The 23,792-nt window shown below is 41.1% G+C and overlaps 1 protein-coding gene and 1 long non-coding RNA gene across 24 annotated transcripts in view; one reads left to right on the top strand and one right to left on the bottom strand.

The window, feature by feature from the left end:
- The window catches only part of SMAD1 (SMAD family member 1), an 80,376-nt gene extending 74,850 nt beyond the window's left edge, over positions 1-5,526 (top strand). For 10 of the 11 annotated variants that reach the window (XM_084970921.1, XM_021100454.2, XM_021100452.2 and 7 more), the window contains one exon: positions 4,127-5,526. In XM_084970921.1, the coding sequence (XP_084827047.1) occupies positions 4,127-4,270 (144 nt within the window). In that variant the 3' untranslated portion in view covers positions 4,271-5,526. 11 annotated transcript variants of the gene reach the window in all.
- Positions 1-23,792, bottom strand: part of LOC102165892 (uncharacterized) — a 108,066-nt gene that overhangs the window by 60,055 nt on the left and 24,219 nt on the right. For 5 of the 13 annotated variants that reach the window (XR_014812863.1, XR_002346753.2, XR_014812864.1 and 2 more), the window contains exons 4-6: positions 15,505-15,744; positions 7,857-8,236; positions 6,130-6,183 (exon numbers count right to left, since the gene is read on the bottom strand). This is a non-coding gene — a long non-coding RNA (uncharacterized LOC102165892). Of the gene's footprint in view, positions 1-115; positions 929-2,353; positions 4,555-6,129; positions 6,184-7,856; positions 8,237-8,395; positions 8,558-15,504; positions 15,745-23,792 lie in introns of those variants that run through there. The other 8 variants (XR_014812869.1, XR_014812867.1, XR_014812868.1 and 5 more) reach the window with 6 other exon arrangements.

Below are 23,792 nucleotides of genomic sequence, written 5' to 3'. Positions count from 1 at the left end.
ATGGCATAATCTCAGTATTGTAATGCTATCAGAATATGTCACGTTATATACTTAATGTATATAATTGAAATACATGGTTGTCTTATGAAATCAACTTGATACATATGCCCCTTCCTTTTTTTTTTCTTCCAGTTTTTAGTAGTCTTACAATGGTAACACTTGTTGCTTTTGTTTCAACAATAAGCAAGTGCTCTTTTTTGTGAAAGTAAATAAGTTCATTACCCTGAGATTTTTTTTTTTTTTTTTTTTGTCTTTTGTCTTTTTTTGGGCCAAACCCGTGGCTATGGAGGTTCCCAGGCTAGGGGTCCAATAGGAGCTGTAGCTGCAAGCCTACACCACAGCCACAGCAACACCAGATCCAAGCTGCGTCTGTGACCTACACCACAGCTCACGGCATCACCGGATCCTTGACCCACTGAGCGAGGCCAGGGATCAAACCTGCAACCTCATGATTCCTAGTTGGATTCATTTCTGCTGCGCCAGGATAGGAACTCCTTTTTTTTTTTTTTGTCTTTTTAGTGCCACACTCGTGGCATATGGAAGTTCCCAGGCAAGGGGTGAAATCAGAGCTGCAGCTGCCGGCCTATACCATAGCCACAGCAATGCGGGATCTGAGCCGTATCTGCAACCTACACCACAGCTCACGGCAACGCCAAATGCTTAACCCACTGAGCGAGGCCAGGGATCAAACCTGGGTCATGGATACTGGTTGGGTTCATTACCACTGAGCCACGACGGGAACGCCCAACCTGGGGTTTGTTTTTGATTGGTTAGTCTTGGTTCCAGAAGAGCTTGTGATTTTCTTATTATTTGAGAGTTAATAAGGCCCCTATCTCAGCGCTAAGATTGTGTTGTGAGGCTCGAGGAGGGTGAAGTTTACAGAAATTGCTCTCAAGCATCCATCTCTTTGCTGCCTCCTCTTTTGCTTCTAAAAAAAAAAAAAAAAAAACCTTTAAGATGCCATCAAAATGCAAAAAATTCAAATATCTGATTAAAGTTTCATGTCACTTAACTTATTCTAGTAGTTGAGTGACCTGTCTCTAAATCCTCAAAGGTAAATTTTCCTCTTCTCTTATCCTGAGAAACACAGCTAATTATATATTTGGGTGAGGCAATCACCTTTTATGCCCTCTCTTCAGAAGCTCACCGAACTTGTTGTTAAACCTGTTCTCTGATGTATTTATTACAGAGGGTAATTTTGGAACCTAACTTTGTTAATCATCCTTTATGTCAAAGGTATATTTCCCTAGAGTTCCCACTGTGGCACAGTGGGTTAAGGATCGGGCATTGCTGTGGCTGTAACGTAAGTTGCAGCTGAGGCTTGGATTCAGTCCCTGACCCAGGAACTTCTGTAATCTTTGGGTGTGGCCCAGAAGCAAAATAAATATATATCTTTATGTATATATGAATACATACATTTATAAGCATATATCTTTCCCTGAAGATCATTTTACCCCACTTCTTTGAATCATGTTAGCAAATTTTCAGTGTGTTCTCTTAGTGTTCATTTTCTCAAGATGTTCCTTATAGCTGAGTTCCTTATAGCTGAGTCTGCTGCCTTATAGTATTAACGGAGGTTTTTACCTTTTAGAGAGGCTTACCTGTATGCTGTGTACCTATGAGACTCCAGAGAGCTTCCTCACCTATTATTAACACACAAGTAGACTTAGCATTTTGACTAAAATGAATTGTAAAATGAGGACAGTGACTGGGCAGCATTGTTTTTGTTTATTGTTTTTGTTGATACGGAAGAAAGATGACCTCTCGAGGGTCAGGAGAGCCAGGTTCTGGTTCTGTCTGCATGATGAAGGCCCAGGGATTCCTTCCCCATCCCCACATTCATTACCTTTGAAATGGGTGCTGGAGCTGGGAACTGCAGTAACCATTTGCTGAGGTTGAGCCTGTTATATTGAAAGACCGCTCTAGGAAAATTTATGACTCTAATGCTCCAATTGGCATTCTCCTTAACCTCATTTCTTTCTTTTCCTTTTTTTTTTTTTTTTTTTTTGGTCTTTTTTTGTCTTTTTAGTCCTGAACCTGCAGCATATGAAGGTTCCCAGGCTAGGGGTCGAATTGGAACTCTAGCCACTGGTCTACGCCACAGCCACAACAATGCCAGATCTGAGCTGCATCTGAGACCTACACCACAGCTCAAGGCAACATCAGATCCTTAACCCACTGAGCAAGGCCAGGGATCGAACCTGAATCCTCATGGATACTAGTCAGGTTTGTTTCTGCTGAGCCACAATGGGAACTCCTCAACCTCATTTCTTAGTGATTACCCAGTCAATTTTAATGATTTTAACTTGTACACATTTTAAATTATTTACCTTTACACAAATAAAAAACCACCTTTACACTGACAAAAAAGTGTTTATAGTGCAAAGAGAGGCATTAAAAATACATTAGATTTCATTCACTCAGCAAATATTTTTAGTACCATTCCAGAGAATTAATATAAAGATGAAAAAGCCCTTTAAGTCTCTAGCTTCAAGATGGCCCAGTGTATGTTTATAATATAAAGTGATAAGTACTGAAATGAAGGGTTATACAAGCTATAATGGACATAACTGGGAGGCTGGATTTGGAGAGTTAAAGTTACCGCATTTTAGAACCCCTGCTGTCATGATAAAGGGTAGCTATTTATTATGCATTAACAATAAAAGATTTTATACACAGTAAACATTGTTCTTTAGTATCATAAAGACTACATACTTTGCCCTCTCACACTAAGCATCCTAGAGAAAGGATATAGAACAGTTTCTTAATCTTAATAGCCAATTTTGTATTTTTTTAAAGGTGATCATTTTGAGACTTTAATATGAAACAAAAATTTATAAATTATACTTCAGTAAACTGCCCACATCTGAAAAATCCAAGTCATTTCAGCTAAACAAGTATTTCTAGAGCTTTTGCCTTGTGCCACTCACTGTGCTAGATGTTTGAGGTCAAAGATAAATAAGATCTGGTCCCTGCCTTCAAAGAACTTACTGTCTGGGAGTTCCCACTTTGGTACAGCAGGCTAAGGATTTGCATTGTCTCTGCAGCAGCTCGGGTCACTGCTGAGGCATGGATTCAACCCCTAGTCTGGCACAGTATGGGGTAGGTCACAGCTGCAGTTCAGATTCAGTCCTTGGCACAGGAACTTGCATATGCCACAAGTGCAGCCAAAAAAAGAAAAAGAAAAAAGATCTTACTATCAAGTGCAGGAAACATGCACAAAATTATTATTTTTTTTTTGTCTTTTTTTTTTGTTGTTGTTGTTGTTGTTGCTATTTCTTGGGCCGCTCCCGCGGCATATGGAGGTTCCCAGGCTAGGGGTTGAATCGGAGCTGTAGCCACCGGCCTATGCCAGAGCCACAGCAACGCGGGATCCGAGCCGCGTCTGCAACCTACACCACAGCTCACGGCAACGCCGGATCGTTAACCCACTGAGCAAGGGCAGGGACCGAACCCGCAGCCTCATGGTTCCTAGTCGGATTCGTTAACCACTGCGCCACGACGGGAACTCCAAAATTATTTTTTGTCCCTTTTGCATAGGGACTTTCTTCTGTGAGCTTTCATGTCCTAATTCAGCTATCCTGAAGCTGTCTGGCAGTCATGTACAAATGATTCAAGGCAATACTTAGGCATTACTAATAGATTTTTGGATGTTAATGTGCTCCTGCTACTTTTGCTTAGAGATTGAAAGGTCAAGAGCTCTGTGTTAATAGGAGGATTTTCAGGGGCTAAGTAGGAAGAAACAGAATGTCAGTTAGTCTTACAAAGCTTTTTCCTTATTTTCTTGATGATAAAATGAGACTTTACTAACATTTATTACAATATTATCTGTAACACAGTGGGCTATGAAAATGAAAGTTAGAAAGTGTCTTTATTAAAAGAACCTTATAATGTTCAAAACTTTCATTTTCCAAGACTTAGTACTTCTTAATCTGGAATCCATGTATGGATCTTGGGAAGCTGTGAAACTGTCTGTCAAGTTGTGTGTGCGCTTGTGTGTGCAAGCATTGTCTAATGGAGAGAACCGTATCTTTCACTGGAGTGGCTGGTTATGTGAACACTTTTTACTTGGTAAGTTGAACCTCTTGAGTTAAGCAAGTTCAGTGACCCCCCATGTTGTTTCTAGGGCTGGGGAGCAGAATACCACCGCCAGGATGTCACTAGCACCCCCTGCTGGATTGAGATCCATCTGCACGGCCCCCTCCAGTGGCTGGATAAAGTTCTTACTCAAATGGGTTCACCTCACAATCCTATTTCGTCTGTGTCTTAAGCGGCCTGGGCTTCTGCCTCTTGAAAACTATTGAGCCTTGCATGTACTTGAAGGATGGATGAGTCAGACACCATCTGAACTCACAAAGGAGCCTTGATAATACTTGACCTCTGTGACCAACTGATGGATTCAGAAATTTGAAAACCTTGGTAACATACTGTTGATATTGAGAACCTGTTTAGTTTACATGGTAACATTCTATGGTAAAATCAACTAAAATGCATACTTTTAGCAGGACTTCGTGTATAGTTAAAGAAGAGATGGCCAAGCCAGGGACAAATCATCTGTTGGAAAAAGAAAAAAAAAAAAAGAAAAAAACGGTCCTAAGAGATTCTTTCGTGTTTGGCACTTTAAGGTCATCGTTTGGCGAAGTTTAGCATTAATAGTCTTTCTGACGTGTGTTTTTATCAGGTTTAGAGCCCATGTGGAGTCTTCTCTTCATGGGTTTTCATAATATTTTAAAACTATTTGTTTAGTAATGGTTTTTGTTTGTTTTTTTAAGTAAAGGTTAATCTTGATGCTATACATAGTAATCTTTCTAAAATTGTAATGCTGACCATACTGCTGTCAGAATAATGTTAGGCATATGCTCTTTGCTAAATATATATGTACAGAATATGTGGAAGTTAAGAATTGATTAGACTAGTGGATTTAGGAGTACTGGAGGGGGTGGGGGGAGAGGGAAATGACAAATGTAGAATATACTGTAAACGTTCAGTTTGTTGCTTTAAAGAAACAAACTGATGTCTGAATTTTTGCTGTTTCAGTTTTTTTAGAGATTTTATCCTACTTTTTTTTCTTTGCATCTTCTATCCCATCTTCTCCAAAAAAAAAAAAAAAAAATAGCAGTTATGCAGCTGGTTAATTCATATAACTGTGAGAGCAAATGAATAATTCCTGCTAATCTGAAATTGACCGCCTGTATGTTTCAATACCAATTGTATGGAGTGCTTGAATTTAATAAGCAGTTTTTATGGAGTTTACAATAAAGAAATAGGCTTTAATTTTTCAAGTGAATTGTTTGCCAAACCTAGTAACACTGTTAAATATTTGAAGGATTTAAAGAACATCCCTGTTTAAATCCATTTCAAACTTTTTTAATTTTTTTGTACTCTGTTTGGTTTTATTTTTCTTCCGCTAATCTTTTATATTCACTTACGCTCTCGTACATTGAATACTTTTATTCCAAAACTAGTGGGTTTTCTCTACTGGAAATTTTAAATAAACCTGTCATTATTGCTTACTTTGATTAAAAATCTGTGGTTTCCTTTCTTCACACGTGAGATTTTAGGATTAATAAAATTCACTACTCTCTTGAGAGATTTTCCTCAAATATTCTTTGCCAAACATAACAAACCAAATTACTAAAAAACTAAATGGCAGTGACAGGGAGACTGAATCATGAAAAGAGTAGAGTCTCTTTAAATCAGAAAAGGAAAGACATACGGAACTTTAAAAAGTAAGAAAAAAACCTAACTTGCACAATCTCTAAATGTTCCAGCTTTTTTATGTGGGGAATTTCAGTAGTCGAGGTGGTGGTGGACACCTCCCAGTCAACCAAAAGTCCCAGTTTCTACACTTCAGATGAAGATTCAAGGATGAATATGAGAGGATGTGACAGATGGGGAGGCAGGAGAACTCAAATTGCAATGAAACAGAATGATTCCTTTCACCACCTGCTTAGGACTAGGAGGATCCCACCCCCTCTCTCCTAGCCCCACTTCACCCCCAAAATAGTTTGGCCATGAAGGATCTATTGGAAGAAAAGTGTGTGTGAAAATACTTTGGAAGCATAACTGCCATGCAAGTGTGAGGTCACTGTTTTCTTGGACCCGCCCCTGTACTGTTTTCCCACTTACCTGCTAAGTCATTCCTGGCACAGGTCATCTGGATACATGATGGTGATCGGTGAGCTGTAATAAAAGGAGATCAATAAAACTATCAGGTGTCAGCAATGAAGTATAACTGGAAATTGTCTTAATAAACATCTCAAGTCAGAGGAGTTCCTGCTGTGGCACAGTGGATTAAGACTCTGACTGCAGTGGCTAGGGTCACTGTGGAGGTGCAGGTACAATCCTGGCCCGGGCACTGGGTTAAAGGATCCAGTGTTGCTGTAGCTGGTGTAGGTCACAGGTGAGTTCAGAATCAATCCCTGCCCGCCCCCACCACCACCACCACCACCAAAAAAAAGAAGCAGCAGCAGCTCAGGTCAGGATTTCTCACTTTATTCCTAGGGCACAGCTTTTTTTTTTTTTTTTTTTTTTTTTCCCAAGTTCCCAAGGCTGCCTACTAGGACAGTTATGCAAGTGGTTAATTGGTGTAGCAGAGCTGGTCGCCAGCTTGGAGATCTACAGGTAAAGCTCCCAGGTGGTCCAGGAGATTAAAACCTACTGGGTCCGGGACCCTATGAGTTGGAAGCATGGTGCATAAATTGGCCCTTCGTGCTCAACTGGAGGTATCTGTATTTATGGTAAAATCTTGTAGGACCACTATCATCTGTTAAGTCTCCTGGAAGTTTTCCATGAAAGGAATGAAAACATCAAAGGAACTATTAGTTTGGGTTACTGGAAAAAATTTAAACTAGTTCAAACCAAAAAAAGGAAAGGTGACCAGTTTCATAGTTAACATGTTTTCTGCCCCTAAGAAACCACAGGCTGGAATGATTAGAAGTACAAGGCCCCAGGAGTTCCCTGGTGGCACAGCAGGTTAAGGATCCAGTGTCATCCCTACAGCAGCTTGTGGATGCTGAGTTCCATCCCTGGCCCAGGAACTTTCACATGCTGCAGGCTCAGCCCCCCAAAAAAGTGCAGGGCCCTGGAGCCACTGTGTTATTCCACCACTTCACTGTGTTGGAGCTCTAGCAAGTTTCTGAACTCTAATGCACCTGCTTTTCCTCACTGTAAAATAGAGGCAATAAGCCTGTCTCATGGGTTATCTCAGAGATTAAGTCAATAATTGCAAAGCATTTAGAACCTCTCGATAGTATTAATAACTGCAGATTAAATCTGCCTTGGAAGGCAATCAGAAGAGTTCAATTCAGCAAACATTTGATGAAGACCTGCTTTAAAACATTTGATAAGCTCAGTGAGAAATCATGACCTCCAGGACTTTATAGTCCAGTGAGAGAAAACCAGCACTTCATGAGTGTCCACAGAGCCAGGCTCTGTGCCTGGGGTGTCTACACATCTTCTCATCCTCACAAGAACATGTGAGCTATTGCTCTGTCCTTGATGCCTTATGTCATTTATTTATTTTTTTATAAATGAGGAAACTAGTTTAGAAACTAAAGAATTTGTCCAAAGTCACCTAACTAGGTAGTATGGAAATCAGAATTGGCTGACACAAAAATCTAGTTAATCCTATTGTTTTCTTACCCTTGCCAGTTTGCAGAGATGTCAACTTCTATAAAAGAAGGCAAAATGAAAAGCATAGAGGAAAGAAAAAAGAGTTCAGACTTGGCTGAGTAGAGATCAATAAAGGTTTTAGAGGGAAAGTGGTGTTTAAGGTTGATCCTTGGAGGATGGAAGCATTTTAATAGACTTTGGGGCAAGAGAACAATCTAAGTAGAAGTCCGTGTGACAGTTACCTGTGGTTTGGAACACTCCCACACCTGCCCATCAAGTTCTAAAGACGTGCCTCCAACCCGCAGGGTTACTGTGGGGTTTATTATATGGTATAATGTGATCAGGTGGTCCAGGCAGAGGCCTTTTCTGGGACTGGAAGTCAGGAAGAGTTTCTCTGTGCCTGGCTGAAGCTGTAGGAAACCTTGGGAATTGCCTTCTGCCATCTCCTGCTCTGTGGGCTGGTGACGAGGAATGAGACAGGGTCCTCAGGGCATCTGGTTCCCGGGTCTAGGATTTGTCAAGTGCTGCCATGTTCCTGTACTTGGCTAGCCTGGGACGCGCCGGAATGCTGATGGAGAATCCCCTTTTCTGCTTCATGTAGTTTGATTTAGGTTTTTGTGACCTGCAAGCAAATGTGATTTAAGCCATATAAAAAGGAATGTACTTGACTTTTAAAGATAGATCATTTTTATAGATTATGTTAACCCAAACAATTCTTGTTCACTCAAGATTTTTAAAGTCCAAGAAAAACAAAAAGAAACTAAAAGTCACCTGTACTAACCCTTGATAAGTAAATTAGTTTATCCTTGAGTTAGGTGATGATGACAGACAGGCAGAGAGACATGCAGGAAATTCAGGTCTAAAGGTTGGTCTTTGTAGCAGAGATGACAGTTGGTTTCATTTGTTAAGCAGTTACTGGCACCGTCCTGTGCTGGCCACTGTGCTGGGTGATAAAAGTTATAAAAATGAACAAATCCTCGGCTCCACCCTCAAGGAGCCTGAACACTACTGACAGGCAGACAAGTGAAGAGACAATGACACAGTGCTGTGACAGCGAGGGGCACAGAAGGGGACATAAGCGGGACCAGAGTTAGGGAAGCACCTCTGGGCTTAGTCTCACTATGCTCACTGGGAATGACGTGGGCACCGGGTGGGGAGGGGAGGATGTGCGTTGGGCAGAAGGGGCAAAGTGTGGAAAGCCTGGCACCTTTGGGGACGGTAATGCCATGGAGCTGGAGTGTAGGGCAGTTAGCAATGGTCAAGAGGAGAGTGGAGAGACAAGAAGGGGCCAGGTCACTAAGGATCTTGTACCTGTTGTAATAAAAGATGGGATTTTATTTTTTCCCCATAGGATTTTAGCTCCTAGAGATCTCTTGCATCCTAGAAGGGATGACAACAGTTCAGAGTCCAGGAGAGAATCTGCAGTGAAGCATATACATGAGGAGTGAGAAGAACTAACAAAGTAGGAAAGAATCGTAGAAGCCAAGGGGAGCATGTCAGTCAGGAGTTAATGAACATTGAGAAGAGAACAGATGGAGAAAGGTGAGACCTTGGGAAAGGTTCGCCTTATTTCCAGCCCATGCAGATGTGATCGTTGAGTCAGGGCACCTGAGTTGACGGACCTGTTTTGAAGGCTGGTTCTATCCCTTTCAAGGTGCATTTCAGGCAAGGGAATTAACGTCTGAGCTTCAGTCTCAAGAGCTGTAAACTGGGGATGTAATAGCCATGCTCGTGCAGGTGGTGTGATGCGCACTGAATACTTGGCACAGAGCCAAGCACACACAGGACATTTCCTAGTGACTTGGTGGCGTTGATGTTGATGGCCTAGACGGCTTCATAAATGCAGGCCTCTCAATAAAAGGAGGTGGCAGGATTCTAAGTACCTCTGGGAGAAGGTAGTTGACTTGAAACACAGTAAGAATTTTTAATTCCCCGCAACAATGATAAATATTAAAAAAAAATGCAGTGAGTTCTGGCAAAGAAAAACAAGAGAAAGAAAAAAAAAAGCAACGTCCAGTGTGTAGCATAGCTCATGTTCATAAAACATAAATCTTGTCCATTTTCCCCTGATGCTGCCAGTGGGAGTCCCAACTGTGGATTCTTTTTTTGTTTTGTTTTTCCTGCAATTTTTCTTTTTTTTTAAGTTGAATAAAAGATTCCTTAAATTCCTTAGTGCTTTACAATTTTCAAATGCTTCACACACAATTTCGTGTGATCTCCTGATACTCCTTCTTCTCTCCCACCCCTAGGTTGCCCTCCTCACTTTCCCTCTGCCCTGGTAGCTGCTAGTTTGTTCTATCTGTGAGTCTACTTCTTCTCTGGTTTATTCACTAGTTTGTTGGATTTTTTAGTTTCCGCATATAAGTGACATCCATTGGTGGATACCTGACTGAAGAATCTTGGGGGGACTACATTGCAAGTTTTATGCTATTTGCTAAATATTCATACTTTCAAGGTGCTTATAAATACTGATTTTCATTTACATTACTCCCTTGTTCATTTAAATTACCCCCTAATTTAGGAGTTCCTGTTGTGGCTTAGCAGGTTACAAATCTGACTCAGAACCATAAGGATGGGGGTGACATCCCTGGCCTCGCTCAGTGGGTTGAGGATCCTGTATTGCCATGAGCTGTGGTGTAGGTCGAAGATGCGGCTCGGATCCTGTATTGCTGTGGCTGTGGTATAAGCTGGCAGCTGCAGCTCCGATTCATTCCCCTATAGGAACTTCCATATGCCAAAGGTGCGGCCCTTAAAAAAATAGATAAAATAAAATAAAATAACCCCCTAATTTAGAAACTAGCTGCTTGTTAGGACAGCTCTTACCCTTGTGATTTCAGTTCTAAAATCGTTTCTTGTTTTTTTTTTTTTGTCTTTTTAGGGCCACACCTACAGTATATGGTGGTTCCCAGACTAGAGGTCTAATCAGAGCTGTAGGTGCCGGCTTACGACACAGCCACAGCACTGTGGTATCCAAGCCGCATTGGTGACCTACACCACAGCTCACGACAACACCGGATCCTTAACCCACTGAGCAAGTTCTATCCCTGGCCGTACTTAGCAGGTCAAGATCTGGAGTTGCATTAAGCTGTGGTGTAGGTCACAGACATGGCTCGGATCCAGTGTTGCTGTGATTCTGGCATAGGCCAGCAGCTGCAGCTCCAATGTGACCCCTAGCCCGGGAAATTCCATATGCTGCAAGCGCAGCCCTAAAGAGCAAAAAAAAAAAAAAAAAAAGCATCAAAAATTGGCATATAAGCAGTACGCTTAGGTGAGTGAAAATGGATCCATAGGGATATGTGTGTCAAGGGATATGTAATTAACTTGCCTCCAGCCTCCCTCACCTCTGATCTACACTCTACACCCTCTTTCTAAAATAACCAATGTTAGGAGTTCCCTAGTGGCCTAATGGCAAAGGATCAGTAGTTGTCACTGCTGTGGCATGGCTTCAATCCCTGGCCTGGGAATTTTTGCATGTTTCGGGCTCAGGCAAGAAAACAACAACAGCAGCAACAAATAACCAATGTTCTCTCTCTACTCTGATGGAAATCCTCCAGTAAGTCCTTGACATGGCCTTTGACATGCATCTTAATGTGAATAGTAAGGTGCCACTGTCTGCAGAAAATGTGAAGCCCTTCACAGGCTGGCTCCTCCCATCCCCCAGTGTGTCCCCACACAGGCTCTAAGCTCCCATCTCCCTGGAAAACGGCCATAAAAAGGAAAAAAAAAAAATTATGAGAGGAACGAGCACATGATTAATTAACAGTGAAGTAGTACAGAAGGATTCATCACTGCAAAGTAACTATCCTGGATTCTGTTCTCTCCTTTCTTCATTTTGCTGCCCAGAGGCAACCATGGTTCCATCTGTTGTTTTCTTCCGGTTACCATCTCCACAGCTCTAAATAATAAGCTTCTACTTCTGTGTCTTGGCAAATCAATTCTAAACCTGGTTTATTGATTTCCTCCTGTGATAGAGGCTTGAGCTAATCTACCTGGTTCCCACATCCCCTACCCACCTCCTCCCTGTATAGCAATTGCACGATTCTTGTTTCCTTCACTTTGCCCTCAATGGCTCCTCCCCACCTTGTAACCTGAACCTCTGTTTGTACAATGTCAAGGTTGATGGCATTTACACTGTGCTCCTTAAGCAGAGTCCAGTCTGCTATGATTTGCCCAAGAGTTGATTCTGCGTGTTCCAAGCCAATAAACAGAGTTTACTATCACAACCAGGTAAATAGCATCCCTCCACAACTGTGCCCCACCCTGGAAAACATTTCTACAGTCAAGTCCAAATGGAGTCTCGCTTTCTGTGTTCTACCATATAATCAAAATAACATTTAATTTTAGGTGGCTTTTTACTTGGACCACAGGTTTTTGCTTTTGTTTTTTTTTTTTTTTTGGTCTTTTAGGGGCTGCACCCAAGGCTATGGAGGTTCCCAGGCTAGGGGTCAAATCAGAGCTACGGCGGCCAGCCTACACCACAGCCACAGCAACGCGCCATGTCTGTGACCTACATCACAGCTCGTGGACACGCTGGATCCTTAACCCACTGAGAGAGGCCAGGGATTGAACCTGCTTCCTCATGGATGCTAGTCAGATTTCGTTTCCACTGAGCCACAACAGGAATTTCTTTTTTGTTTTGTTTTGTTTTGTCTTTTTTGCATAACTTTCTAATAATGGGTAATTTTTTCTTGTAGTTTCTGAGTCTATCTCTTTTATCTACATGGGATGAACTTTTAGATATGTCAGCTTGTCTAGGCTAGAGTTCTGTTATTCAAGCTCTAGTCTAGGTGTTGCTATGAAGAATTTTGATAATTAAAGTCCCTGATCAGTTGATTCTATGCAAGGGAGATTAAGGTGGGTGGGGTGAGGTTTCCCTCAGAGAAAGGGAAGAAATTTCTTTGGACCTGTGGACAACAGCTTCAGCCCATGCCCCTGATTTAAAGCCTGCCAGGGGCCTTTTCCTCCTGATAGCCTTATCTCTGGATTTCAGACTTGTATAGCCAGCCTCTACAATCATGTGAGCCAATCCCTTTGTTATCATTTACTACCTATCTATCTATCTATCTATCTATCTATCTATCTATCTAATCTATCTGTCTATCACCTCTGAAGAGTTCTCCTTTTCCTCTAGAACACTTCTGTTCCTTTTGGGGTGGGGCTTGCCTCCAGCATGCAGAAGCTTCTGAGCCAGGGATTGAACCCTTACCACAGCAGTGACCAGAGCCAGAACCTTAACCTGCTGAGCCACCAGAGAACTCCTGCTCCTTCAAGCTTTACCAATGTCTCCATCATAGTGTTTAGTCCATCAGATCCCATGTAATTTAGAGCCCTCCCTCCTGGAGCTGTTTCCCTCCCACTCTGGTCAACACGCATCACTCCCTAGGTCTGAACAGACAGCCACTTTCTCAAGACTTCCCTTCACTGCTCTCCCAGGTTAAACTTATGTTTTCTGGATTCATATAATTCTCTTTGTTGGTTTACTTCCTTGTTTTGCTGAAGTTCAACTACCAATTATTTCCTTAAAATAAAAAATGAAAGTGAACTTTGAGAAAACATTTTACATTTTGTTCTCTTCCTTGATGGACAGTCTGGGTACAGAATTCCAGGTTGAAAATAATTTCCCTGTAGAAACTTTGAAAGCATTGATAGGGTTTTTCCTCGCTCTCCAGGATTGCTGGTGAGAAACCGATGCCAATCTGATGATCAATCTTTTTAGATGATTAGTTCTGTTTTTACCACTGAAATCTTTTGGAATCTTTTACCTTTGGTATGCTAAATTCACAATGCGAGTTCTAAGTGTTATTAAAATTATGCCATCAATTTTGCTGGGCACATCCTAATCCCTTGAACCTGTGAATATGTTACCTTATGTGGCAAGGGGGACTTTGCAGATGCGACCAAGTTAAAGATCTTGAAATGGGGAGATTATTCAGATAGGCCAATGGAATCACAGGGAAATCCCTTATTTTCGTATAAGGGAAAGAGGGAGGCTGGAGAGTCAGAATCAGAGGAGATTTGTCAACAGACGCAGAGGTGAGAAAGCAAGAGCTAAAGACACTATGCTCATGGCTTTGAAAATAGGAAGGGACGACAAGCCAAGGAATGCAGCTAGCCTCCAGAAGCTGAAAAATCAAGGAGACAGATCCTCCCCTAGGACTTCCACAAGGACCTGCCAGGCCCTTGATTTTAGCCCAGGAAGACACATTTTGGAATTCTGACCTCCAGAATTGTAAGAAAATAAATTTGTTGTTTTAAGCCACCAGTTGTTTTTTTTTTTTTTTTTTTTGTCTTTTTGCTATTTCTTGGGCCGCTCCCGCGGCATATGGAGGTTCCCAGGCTAGGGGTCCAATCGGAGCTGTAGCCACCGGCCTACGCCAGAGCCACAGCAATGCGGGATCCGAGCCGCATCTGCAACCTACACCACAGCTCATGGCAACGCCGGAACGTTAACCCACTGAGCAAGGGCAGGGACCGAACCCGCAATCTCATGGTTCCTAATCGGATTTGTTAACCACTGCGTCACGACGGGAACTCCTACCAGTTTTGTTGCAATTTGTTACAGCAGCAATGTGAAAGTAGTACAAATTTTTGTGAGATTTACTCATCTTTATCACCCAATCCTTCAACTGAATGCTTTATTTCAGATATCATACTTCAATTTCCCCAAACCATTGTTGTTTTTCATTTTTAGAACTCTATTCTTATTTTATGGATATGCTACCTTGCTTTAGATAGTATATCTCAGAGTGAATCTGAATTTTTTTTTTTTTTTTTTTTTTTTTTGGCCAAGCCCATGGCATGTAGAACTTCCCAGGCCAGAAATGAAAAACATACCACCACAGCAGCAACTGGAGCTGCTGCAGTGACAACACCAGATCTTCAGCCCGTTGAGCCACAAGAGAACTCCCTGAAGGATCTTTTATCTTGGAAATATTTTTTATTTCTTTAATTTTTCTTCCTCTGCTATGAAATTTTCTGTTTTATAATTTTTTTATTTTAAATTAAAAATTTTTTTTTTTTGCTTTTTAGGGCCACACCAGCGGCATATGGAAGTTCCCAGGCTAAGGGTCTAATCAGAGCTACAGCTGCTGGCCTACACCACAGCCATGGCAACGCAGGATCTGAGCTGTGTTTAGTATTCCTTACCCACTAAGCAAGGCTAGGAATTGAACCCACATCCTCATGGATACCAGTCAGATTTGCTTCTACTACTCCTGTTTTTAAAAAACTTTAGGGGTTTCTATTGTGGCTCAGTGGAAATGAATCTGACTAGTATTCATGAGGACACAGGTTTGATCCCTGGCCTCACTCGGTGGATTAAGAATCCAGCAATGCCGTGAGCTGTGGCCTTTTACTCTATCTAAGGACCCAGGACCTGCAGGGGCTGTCTAACGTCTTCCCAGAGAGTCTATTAGGAGAAGAATTCTCCAATTTCTTTGTCTTGGAGTAATTGTGGGGCCACAGCAATTCTGCATTGGGAGTTGGGAGAGAGACGAGAGAACTCTCGTAAGTATTACTTCTCTGTTCTCCCCTTCACTTGCTCTTCCTGGGCTGTGATAGTGGTCATTCCTAGTCCCCTTTCCATAGCAGCAGTCCTCTCCTCTTCTGCTCTAAGTGGCTGCTGCCTCCTGACTGCTTCTTGGTCACACTCATGTGTTGAGCTCTCCCATATGCTGATGGTTTTGGCTGAGAGATTTTTTAAATTTTAAATTCCTGTAATATTAGTAAGATCTAAGAGAGAATGGAGATCAACGTGAATGCTTTGATCTGCCATCTTGGCTAAATTTCCCATCCCAGAGAGCGAGCAAAATGGTATTTCTGAGTGTAAGAATGCTTTCAGAAGAGATTAGCATCAGAATCTACAGACTTTGTGGAGAAGATGGTCCTTACCAGTGTGGGTGAGCATCATCCAATTTGTTGAGGGCCTGAAAACAGAGAGGCCCAGGAAGAGTGACTATGGTTTCTGCGCTTGAGCTGAGACATCCATGGTCTCCTGCCTTTGGACCCTGGTGCTCTTGGTTCTCACATCCTTGGATTGGGACCAAATTAAACCACCAACTTTCCTGGTTCTCCATCTTGCAGACTGCAGATCATGGGATTTCTTGGCCTTCATAATGCATGAGTCAATTCCTATAATAAATGCAGACAGAGAGACATAAAGATATATAATTAAATGTGTATATGTTAACTCAGCATTAATTTTTTTTTCAATCTTCGGCACCAATAATCACCATTCAGTCAATAGTTAATGAAGCATCTATTTAGTGCCAGAGAATAGAATAGAATAGAATAGAATAGAATAGAATAGAATAGAGTAGAGTAGAGTAGAGTAGAGTAGAGTAGAGTAGAATAGAATAGAGTAGAGTAGAGTAGAGTAGAGTAGAATAGAATAGAATAGATTTAGATCTATTTTGTGCTGGATGCCTAGGATACAATGGTGAGCAAAAATGCATATATTTCTGGCCCTCATATAGTTCACAGTCTTGTGATCACACAAAGAAATATAAAATTACATCTGTGGTTAGCACTTTGAAAGAATGGGACATTAGTCTATGAGAGTGAATAGGAGATTGCTAACCAAGTCTGAGAGGTAGGAGAAGGTTTCTGTGAGAAACTGATTCATAGTAGCATAATTTTCAATCAATGCCATTGTATATTTTATAAACATGTATGTCTACTGTTATTGCATATATAGATTTCATCAAACCCACACTGCATGAGAGATTGTAGAGTAGAAGTAAAAACTGTTCAGCCTAGGTGTCAGAGGACCTGAGGCCTGGGGTCTTTCCGTGTCAGCTTTGCCAACAGATGGCTGCGTGGTCTTGGGCAGCTCAACTTAGCTTCTCCAGGCAGGAGTTTTTCATCTAGACAGTGAAAGCACTGGATGAAATGACCTGTCAGATCATTTCCAGAGCTAAAATTCTCTCGGGAATTTCTCTTGTGGCACAGCAGTGAGGGATCCAGCATTGCCACAGCTGTGGTGCAGGCTGCAACTATGGCACAGTTTCCATCCTGGGCCAGGGAACTTCCATAGGCTTTGGGTACAGCCAAAAAAAAAAAAAGTCTCAGGAGTTTCTACCATGGCTCAGTGGTAACTAACCCAGCTAGTATCCATGAGGACACCAGTTTGATCCCCAGCCTTGCTCAGTGGGTTAAAGATCTGGTGTTGCCATGAGCTATTGTGTAGGTCAGCAGCTGCAGCTCCGATTCAACCACTAGCCTGGGAACTTCCATATGCGGCAGGTGTGGCCCCCCCCCAAAAAAAAAGTCTCTCAAAATTTGTACACTTTCATTAAAATCTTGTCTTTTGTAAGTGCCTTGACTTAAGAAATAATTCTGCTCAAGTCATCTTCATATACTTCATTATTCTAAGAAAGGATCACTTGCTTCAGAATATTTGGGGGTACTTATCTAATTTGTGTGTGTGTGGAAAAAGACAGAAGAGAAAAGAGAACTAAACACATGTGAGTAACATGTGTCATTTTAAATGAAAATAGGAATATATTTCTATGTTGGCAAATACATATTTTCTTATTTCTGGGAGATGTACTGCCTGAACAACAGGGTTTCAATTAACAATTACTTTTTTGGGAGTTCCCATTATGGCTCAGAGGAAACGAATCTGACTAGTATCCATGAGGATGCAAGTTCGATCCCTTGTCTTGCTCAGTGGGTTAAGGATCCGGCATTGCCATGAGCTGTGGTGTAGGTGGTAGTCATGGTTCAGATCCTGCATTGCTGTGGCTGAGGGATGACCCCTAGCCTGGAAACTTCCATACATCATGATTGCAGCCCTAAAAAGCAAAAAAAAAAAAAAAAAAAAAAAAAAAAATTTCTTTTTTGAAGCATTCCTTTGGGACTTTTTCATTGGGACTTTACATATTAATCCTGGCTTCATTTTAAATTATGAAAATTTCTAAAATGTTAGCATGCAACAGTGTTAACAACTGCTCTGAAGATATTATTGGAAACTGGATGGAATCATGTGTGTGCCTGTGTGTGTGTACCTGTGTGTAGTTTATCTATTGGTAACAAAAGCCCTCTACACACAGATCTATTTTTTAAGTCCATAGAAATATCTTTAGAAATGGGCATACGATTTGAAAAATTGAAAGGAGAAAGTTATAAGTGATGAGTATTATAGGGGTGCCAGAAGGACGAGAGAGAGAAGGGAATGGAAAAAATATTCCAAGAGATAATAGCCGAAAACTTCCCTCACATGGGAAAGGAACCACTCTCTCAAATCCAGGAAGCACAACGAGTACCATATAAAATAAACCCAAGAAGGAATACACTGAGACACATATTAATCAAACTAACCAAAATTAAAGACAAAGAGAAAATCTTGAAAGCAGCTAGGGAAAAGAAACAAGTAACATACAAGGGAACCCCAATAAGGTTATTGGAAGATTTTTCAGCAGAAACTCTGCAGGCCAGAAGGGAGTGGCATGATATACTTAACATGATGAAAGGAAAAAACCTCCAACTGAGATTAATCTACCCAGCAAGGCTCTCATTCAGATTTGAAGGAGAAATCAAAACCTTCACAGATAAGCAAAAGTTGAGAGAATTCAGCAACACTAAAGAGCCTTGCAACAAATACTAAAGGAACTTCTCTAGGCAGAAAAGAAAAGGCCACAACAGGAAACAAAAATTCCACAAATGACAAGGCTCACCAGTAAAGGTATGAAATCATCCATGCACAATTATACCACCAAAATCAGAAATCATGAGAAGAGGTGGGTACAAATGCAGGACCCTGGAGATGAACTTGCAATTTAGAGACCAACAACTTAAAACAATCTCATATACATATAGACTCTTATATCAAAACTTCAGAATAACTGCAAACCAAAAATCTATAATTGATACACAAACAAGGAATCTCTGGAGAAGAAATATATCTCAGAGTAAATAAGTGCATAATCCACCATGAAGGGGGTCATTTGACATCATTCTTGGAATGCCGAAGTCTTCTTAGATCTGATTCTGATTTCCTCTCCATCAAAGAATTTATGATAATTATAATTAAACAATGTGACTGTACAATTAAATAATACAGTTCTACAATTGTATTATCAATAACCATTTCTCTCCATGGTACAATGTAAGGTCTATAATGTCTTACTTATCACATCACCTAGAATGGTGTAATGCCTTTACTGAAGAATCAATAAGATGTAACAAATTGTGAGGACATATTTATATAGTTACACTATTTTTAACCAATTTATGTATTTTTATATTTTATTTGTTTTCAGAGGGTATATTATTTTTGTTATTCTTACCAGTTATTTTTTTACTATCTATATAAAATATTTAATGGTAAAAAAAAGAACTCCTATTAAAAAGGAAAAAGATCAGCAACTAGTTGAAAAACTGACTAGTAATTCCACAAAAATAAAAAGGACAAGCCCTCAACATATGAAAAAAAAAAGATAAATAAATAAATAAGTGATGAATAAACTAAAATAGACTTTAAGTTAGAGCTCTGTTTCTTTTTTTCTTTTTTTTTTTTTTTTTTTGCTATTTCTTGGGCCGCTCCTGTGGCATATGGAGGTTCCCAGGCTAGGGGTCCAATCAGAGCTGTAGCCACCGGCCTATGCCAGAGCCACAGCCAGAGCCACAGCAACTCGGGATCCGAGCCGCGTCTGCGACCTACACCACAGCTCACGGCAACACCGGATCCCTAACCCACTGAGCAAGGCCAGGGACCGAACCCGCAACCTCATGGTTCCCAGTCGGATTCGTTAACCACTGCGCCACGACGGGAACTCCCAGAGCTCTGTTTCTTGAAATGTGTGATCTTTAATCGTTTCAGTTTGTGCTTATTCTTGCACATGGCTAAAAGACTTATGGTTTAGAAATAGTAATATCAAAGTGAATCATAAATGCCCATAAATTTTAAAAAGAAAAATACATACTTCCATTTTTAAAATTTTATTTTATTGAAGCATAGCCGATTTACAATGTCGTCTTAGTTTCTGGTGCACAGCAAAATGATTCAGTTATACATATATATATACATATATATTCTTTTTCATATTCTTTTCCATTATGGTTTATTACAGGATATTGACTATGGTTCCCTGTGCTATATAGTAGGACCTTGTTGTTTATCTATTTACACTTTCATTTTTCTTTGTAGGGCTGCACCCACAGCATATGGAAGTTCCCAGGCTAGGGGGTCAAATCAGAGCTGCAGCTGCTGGTCTATACCACAGCCACAGCAACTCAGGATCCCAGCTGCATCTGCAACCTACACCACAGCTCACGGCAATGCCGGATCCTTAACCCACTGAGCGAGGCCAGGGATTGAATCCACATCATCAAGGATCCTAGTTGAGTTCACTACCATTGAGCCATGAAGGAAACTCCCAACACTTCTATTTTTCATTTAATTTCAAAGTATCCTGGATTCTGTTCATAGTTTTAATTTCTGCTTTGGAGTAAACCCTCTAGACTTCAGAGCTTCCAGCTGACAGCCAACTTACTCACATGTAAGGGAACCTGTTGTTTCACCAGTGGAGCAGTCTCTCTCATCAAGGACAGAGTAGGAATCCAGGTGTGCTTTATCTGTCCACAGAAACATTGCTCTCTCATGATTTCTTTGGGTGATACTGAGGCAGTAAGAAAAGAGGAGACTAACAAGGTGGGGAGAAGCCTCACTAGGGTCCTTGAAAAACGCCAAGAGAGAAATGCTTTCCTTTCACCAACACATTCTTTCTTTCCTGAGAAACAACAGAATGCAGTCCTCATTCTCTTTTGATCTCCGAGGGCCTTTGAACTATGAACATAATTACAAATAGGCTTTGGGTGGCACATGGAAATACTTAAGTAGCATCATCTTTAGAAATTGGCGGTGTTTGCTACAGATTTCAATTCAAAAGGCAAATTCCTTTCCTGGAAGAAGCTTTCTATTTTCCCCATTTTCTGAATCGAACATTGTTTTTCAACGTATGCTAAGCACCATTCCCAGTGCAGAGTGCACAACGAAATGACAATCAGTGCAACATCAACACTCGGGAACTGCTATGGTGTCTCTAGAAACTATAGTCTCTTTTCGGGATTCATCTAAGAACCGTAAGTATAGACAAAAATAGGGACATGCATAACTTTAATTAGCTGTGGCTATATCTAACTAGTCAAAATGAAGCTGTGGAAGCATTAGGAAAGGCAGAGCAAATCCTTTCTTTATAACTGCACTAAAGTGCAACACAGAAAGGATAAAATAGATGACGGCTTTTGTGCATTTCCTGAACCTACAAAGTCTGTGCCAATAGTTCAGAAATGCATTTTGATATTATACATACATGTTTACAAATATGGCATTGTTTAGCCACTAAAAATTGTACTATAGATGAATATTTATTGGAAGGAGAAGTTTGCGGTGGACGGTTAATTTAAAAATCAGACGTAAAAAATGTGTACTGAATGCTCTCTTTGTAGTAAATAAATGTGTATATGTTTATAATAAGAAGAGAGCTACAGACTTGTGGGTTGCCAGGGAGAGGAGGGGGAGTGGGAGTTTGGGGTTAATAGATACAAATTATTACATATAGAACAGATAACCAACAAGGTCCTACTATATAGCACAGGGAACTATATCCAATCTCCTGGAATGTGCCATGATGGAAAAGAATATTTTTAAAAAATGTGTGTGGGTGTGGGTGTGACCGAATCACTTTGCTGTATAGCAGGAATTGGCACAACATTGTAAATCAGCTATACTTCAATTTAAAAAAAAGAAAAAAGAGAGCTGAATAGATATCTAGGAGTTGCTAACAGTGATTACCCTTAAGTAGGTGCTTCATTTACTCTTTTTGCTGATCTGTGTTTTACAATTTTTCTTCAATAAGAATGCATGGCATTTTCTAATAAGGGAAAAAAAAGCAATAAATGTTACTTTAGACACACACTATAACAAAAAGTGTTAAGATGATTTGAGAGCAACTGAGCCACTGATAGATAACCTTCGGTGATTACAAAAAACGTGAGGACCGAAGAAAGAACAGTCTAAATGAGTCCCTTAATTCTGACGCTAATACCAATGTGTGGGGTTTGCCCCTCCCCCACCACCAAGCAATTCTCTGACACTGAGGGTACTACAATTTCTCTCTTTTAGGTCCACCCATGGCATATGGAGGTTTCCAGGCTAGGGGTTGAGTGGGAGCTGTAGCCGCCAGCCTACGCCACAGCCACAGCAATGCAGGATTCAAGCAGTGACTGTGACCTACACCAAAGCTCCTGGCAACACCGGATCCTTAACCCACTATAGTGAGGCCAAGGATCGAACCCATGTCCTCATGGATGGTCAGATTCATTTACTCTGAGCCACAGCGGGAACTTCTGAGGGTACCACAGTTTAACTCAGTTCTGACACTACCACTGGGGATCCCTCAAGTTAAGGGCTCAGTCCCTCAAGACTATCCCTCACCTCAACACACTCACAATACACCAGACACAACCACAAGCCCAGGTTGTCCCCTCTGCTTCCAATTGACCAGCTATAGATTAGAAATCCCAGTGACCCCCCTCCTTGGATTCAATCAATTTGCTAGAACAAGTCTCAGCACTCAGAGAAAGAGTGTACTTGCTATATTATTGGTTTATTATTAAAGGGTATAACTCAGGAACCATCAAATGGACGGGATGCAGAGGGCAAGTGGAGGAGCAAGGGCGCAGAGCTCCATGCTTGTGGAGAGAACCACTATCCCCAAATCTCCACATGTTCCCCAACAAGGAAGCTCCTGAATCCTGCCATGTGGGTTTTATGGAAGCCCCATCACATAGGCATGGTTCATTAATCATGAACCACTGGAAGTTAATTCAACCTCCAGCCTCTTTTCTCCCCAGAAGTCCAGGGGTGGGAACAAAAGACTGAAGTACCGTCATTTGCATCAATGGGGATGGACCTGCAGAATACTATGTTTAGTGGAATTAGTCAGAGAAAGACAAATACTATATGATATCACTTATAGGTAAAAATCTAAAAAATAATACAAGTCAATGTATATACAAAACAAGAACAGACTCACAGACATAGAAAACAAATCTGTGGTTACCAAAGGGAAAGGGGAGGGGGGGCAACTTTGGGTAATGGAATTAATGGGTACAAACCACTATATAGATAAGTCAGAGGGGTATACCGTACAGCACAGCGAACTATACCCACTCTCTTATAATAACCTGTAATGGAATATAATCTGAAAAAACACTGAATCACCATCCTGCACATCTGCAACCAGCACAATACTGTGAATCAATTACACTTCAATTTTTAAAAAAGACACATTTATCATCCTTATCACTTAGAAAATACAAATCGGGGGAGCTCCCATTGTGGGACAGCAGAAATGAATCCCACCAGTATCCATGAGGATGCGGATTTGATCCCTGGCCTCACTCAATGGGTCAAGGATCTGGCGTTGCCGTGAGCTGTGGTGTAGGTTGCAGATGCAGCTCCAATCTGGCGTTGCTGTGGCTGTGGCATAGGCCAGTGGCTGCAGCTGATTCAGCCTCTAGCCTGGGAACCTCCATATGCCACACCTGCAGCCCTAAAAAGTGAAAAAAGAAAATACAAAAGGGTTTAAGAAGTCTGTTCTAGAAATGGGGAGGAAAACCAGATATATATTTCTTATTATAAATCACAGTATCACAAGCCTTAGGGCCAACTTCCCCAAAGTATGTACCCAAAACACATGTCCACATAATACCTCGTGAAAAAATATAAAGGAGGTCAACATTAAAACCTATCACGGTGTCAGCAACATTTACCGAAACAACTCACTGGAGTGAGAGGTACAAACTATCGGGTGTAGGATAGGGTCAGGGATGTGTTGTACAGCATGGGGAATACAGCCAGTAATTTATAATAACTGTAAATGGAAAGTAACCATTAAAATTATATACAAACAAAAATATAATAAAAAATGCTCCCTTTTGTCAATTCAAAGCACACTCTGGGAAGTTCGGTGGTGGAGAAACCTGCAGCAGCAATTAATTGATCACAGACACCCTTTTTCCTGGAACAGTTACTAGCATCCCAAGGCTCCCTTTAGGAGCTTGTCTTTCAGTAAAGTCTGAGGAGATGTTTGTTCTTCTTTTAAGTTCCAAAGCCCACTCCACCCCCCACCCTCCGCCACACCGGAGGCATGAAGTTCCTGGGCCGGGGATTG

The sequence above is a fragment of the Sus scrofa genome, chromosome 8 (genome assembly GCF_054392235.1).
Source record: "Sus scrofa isolate SSC_HxYL_T2T_F1_AM1 chromosome 8, Sscrofa_HxYL_maternal_Yorkshire_Landrace_v2.0, whole genome shotgun sequence".
In the NCBI taxonomy this organism is placed as follows: domain Eukaryota; kingdom Metazoa; phylum Chordata; class Mammalia; order Artiodactyla; family Suidae; genus Sus; species Sus scrofa.
This window is presented reverse-complemented; position numbering and strand designations above follow the sequence as displayed.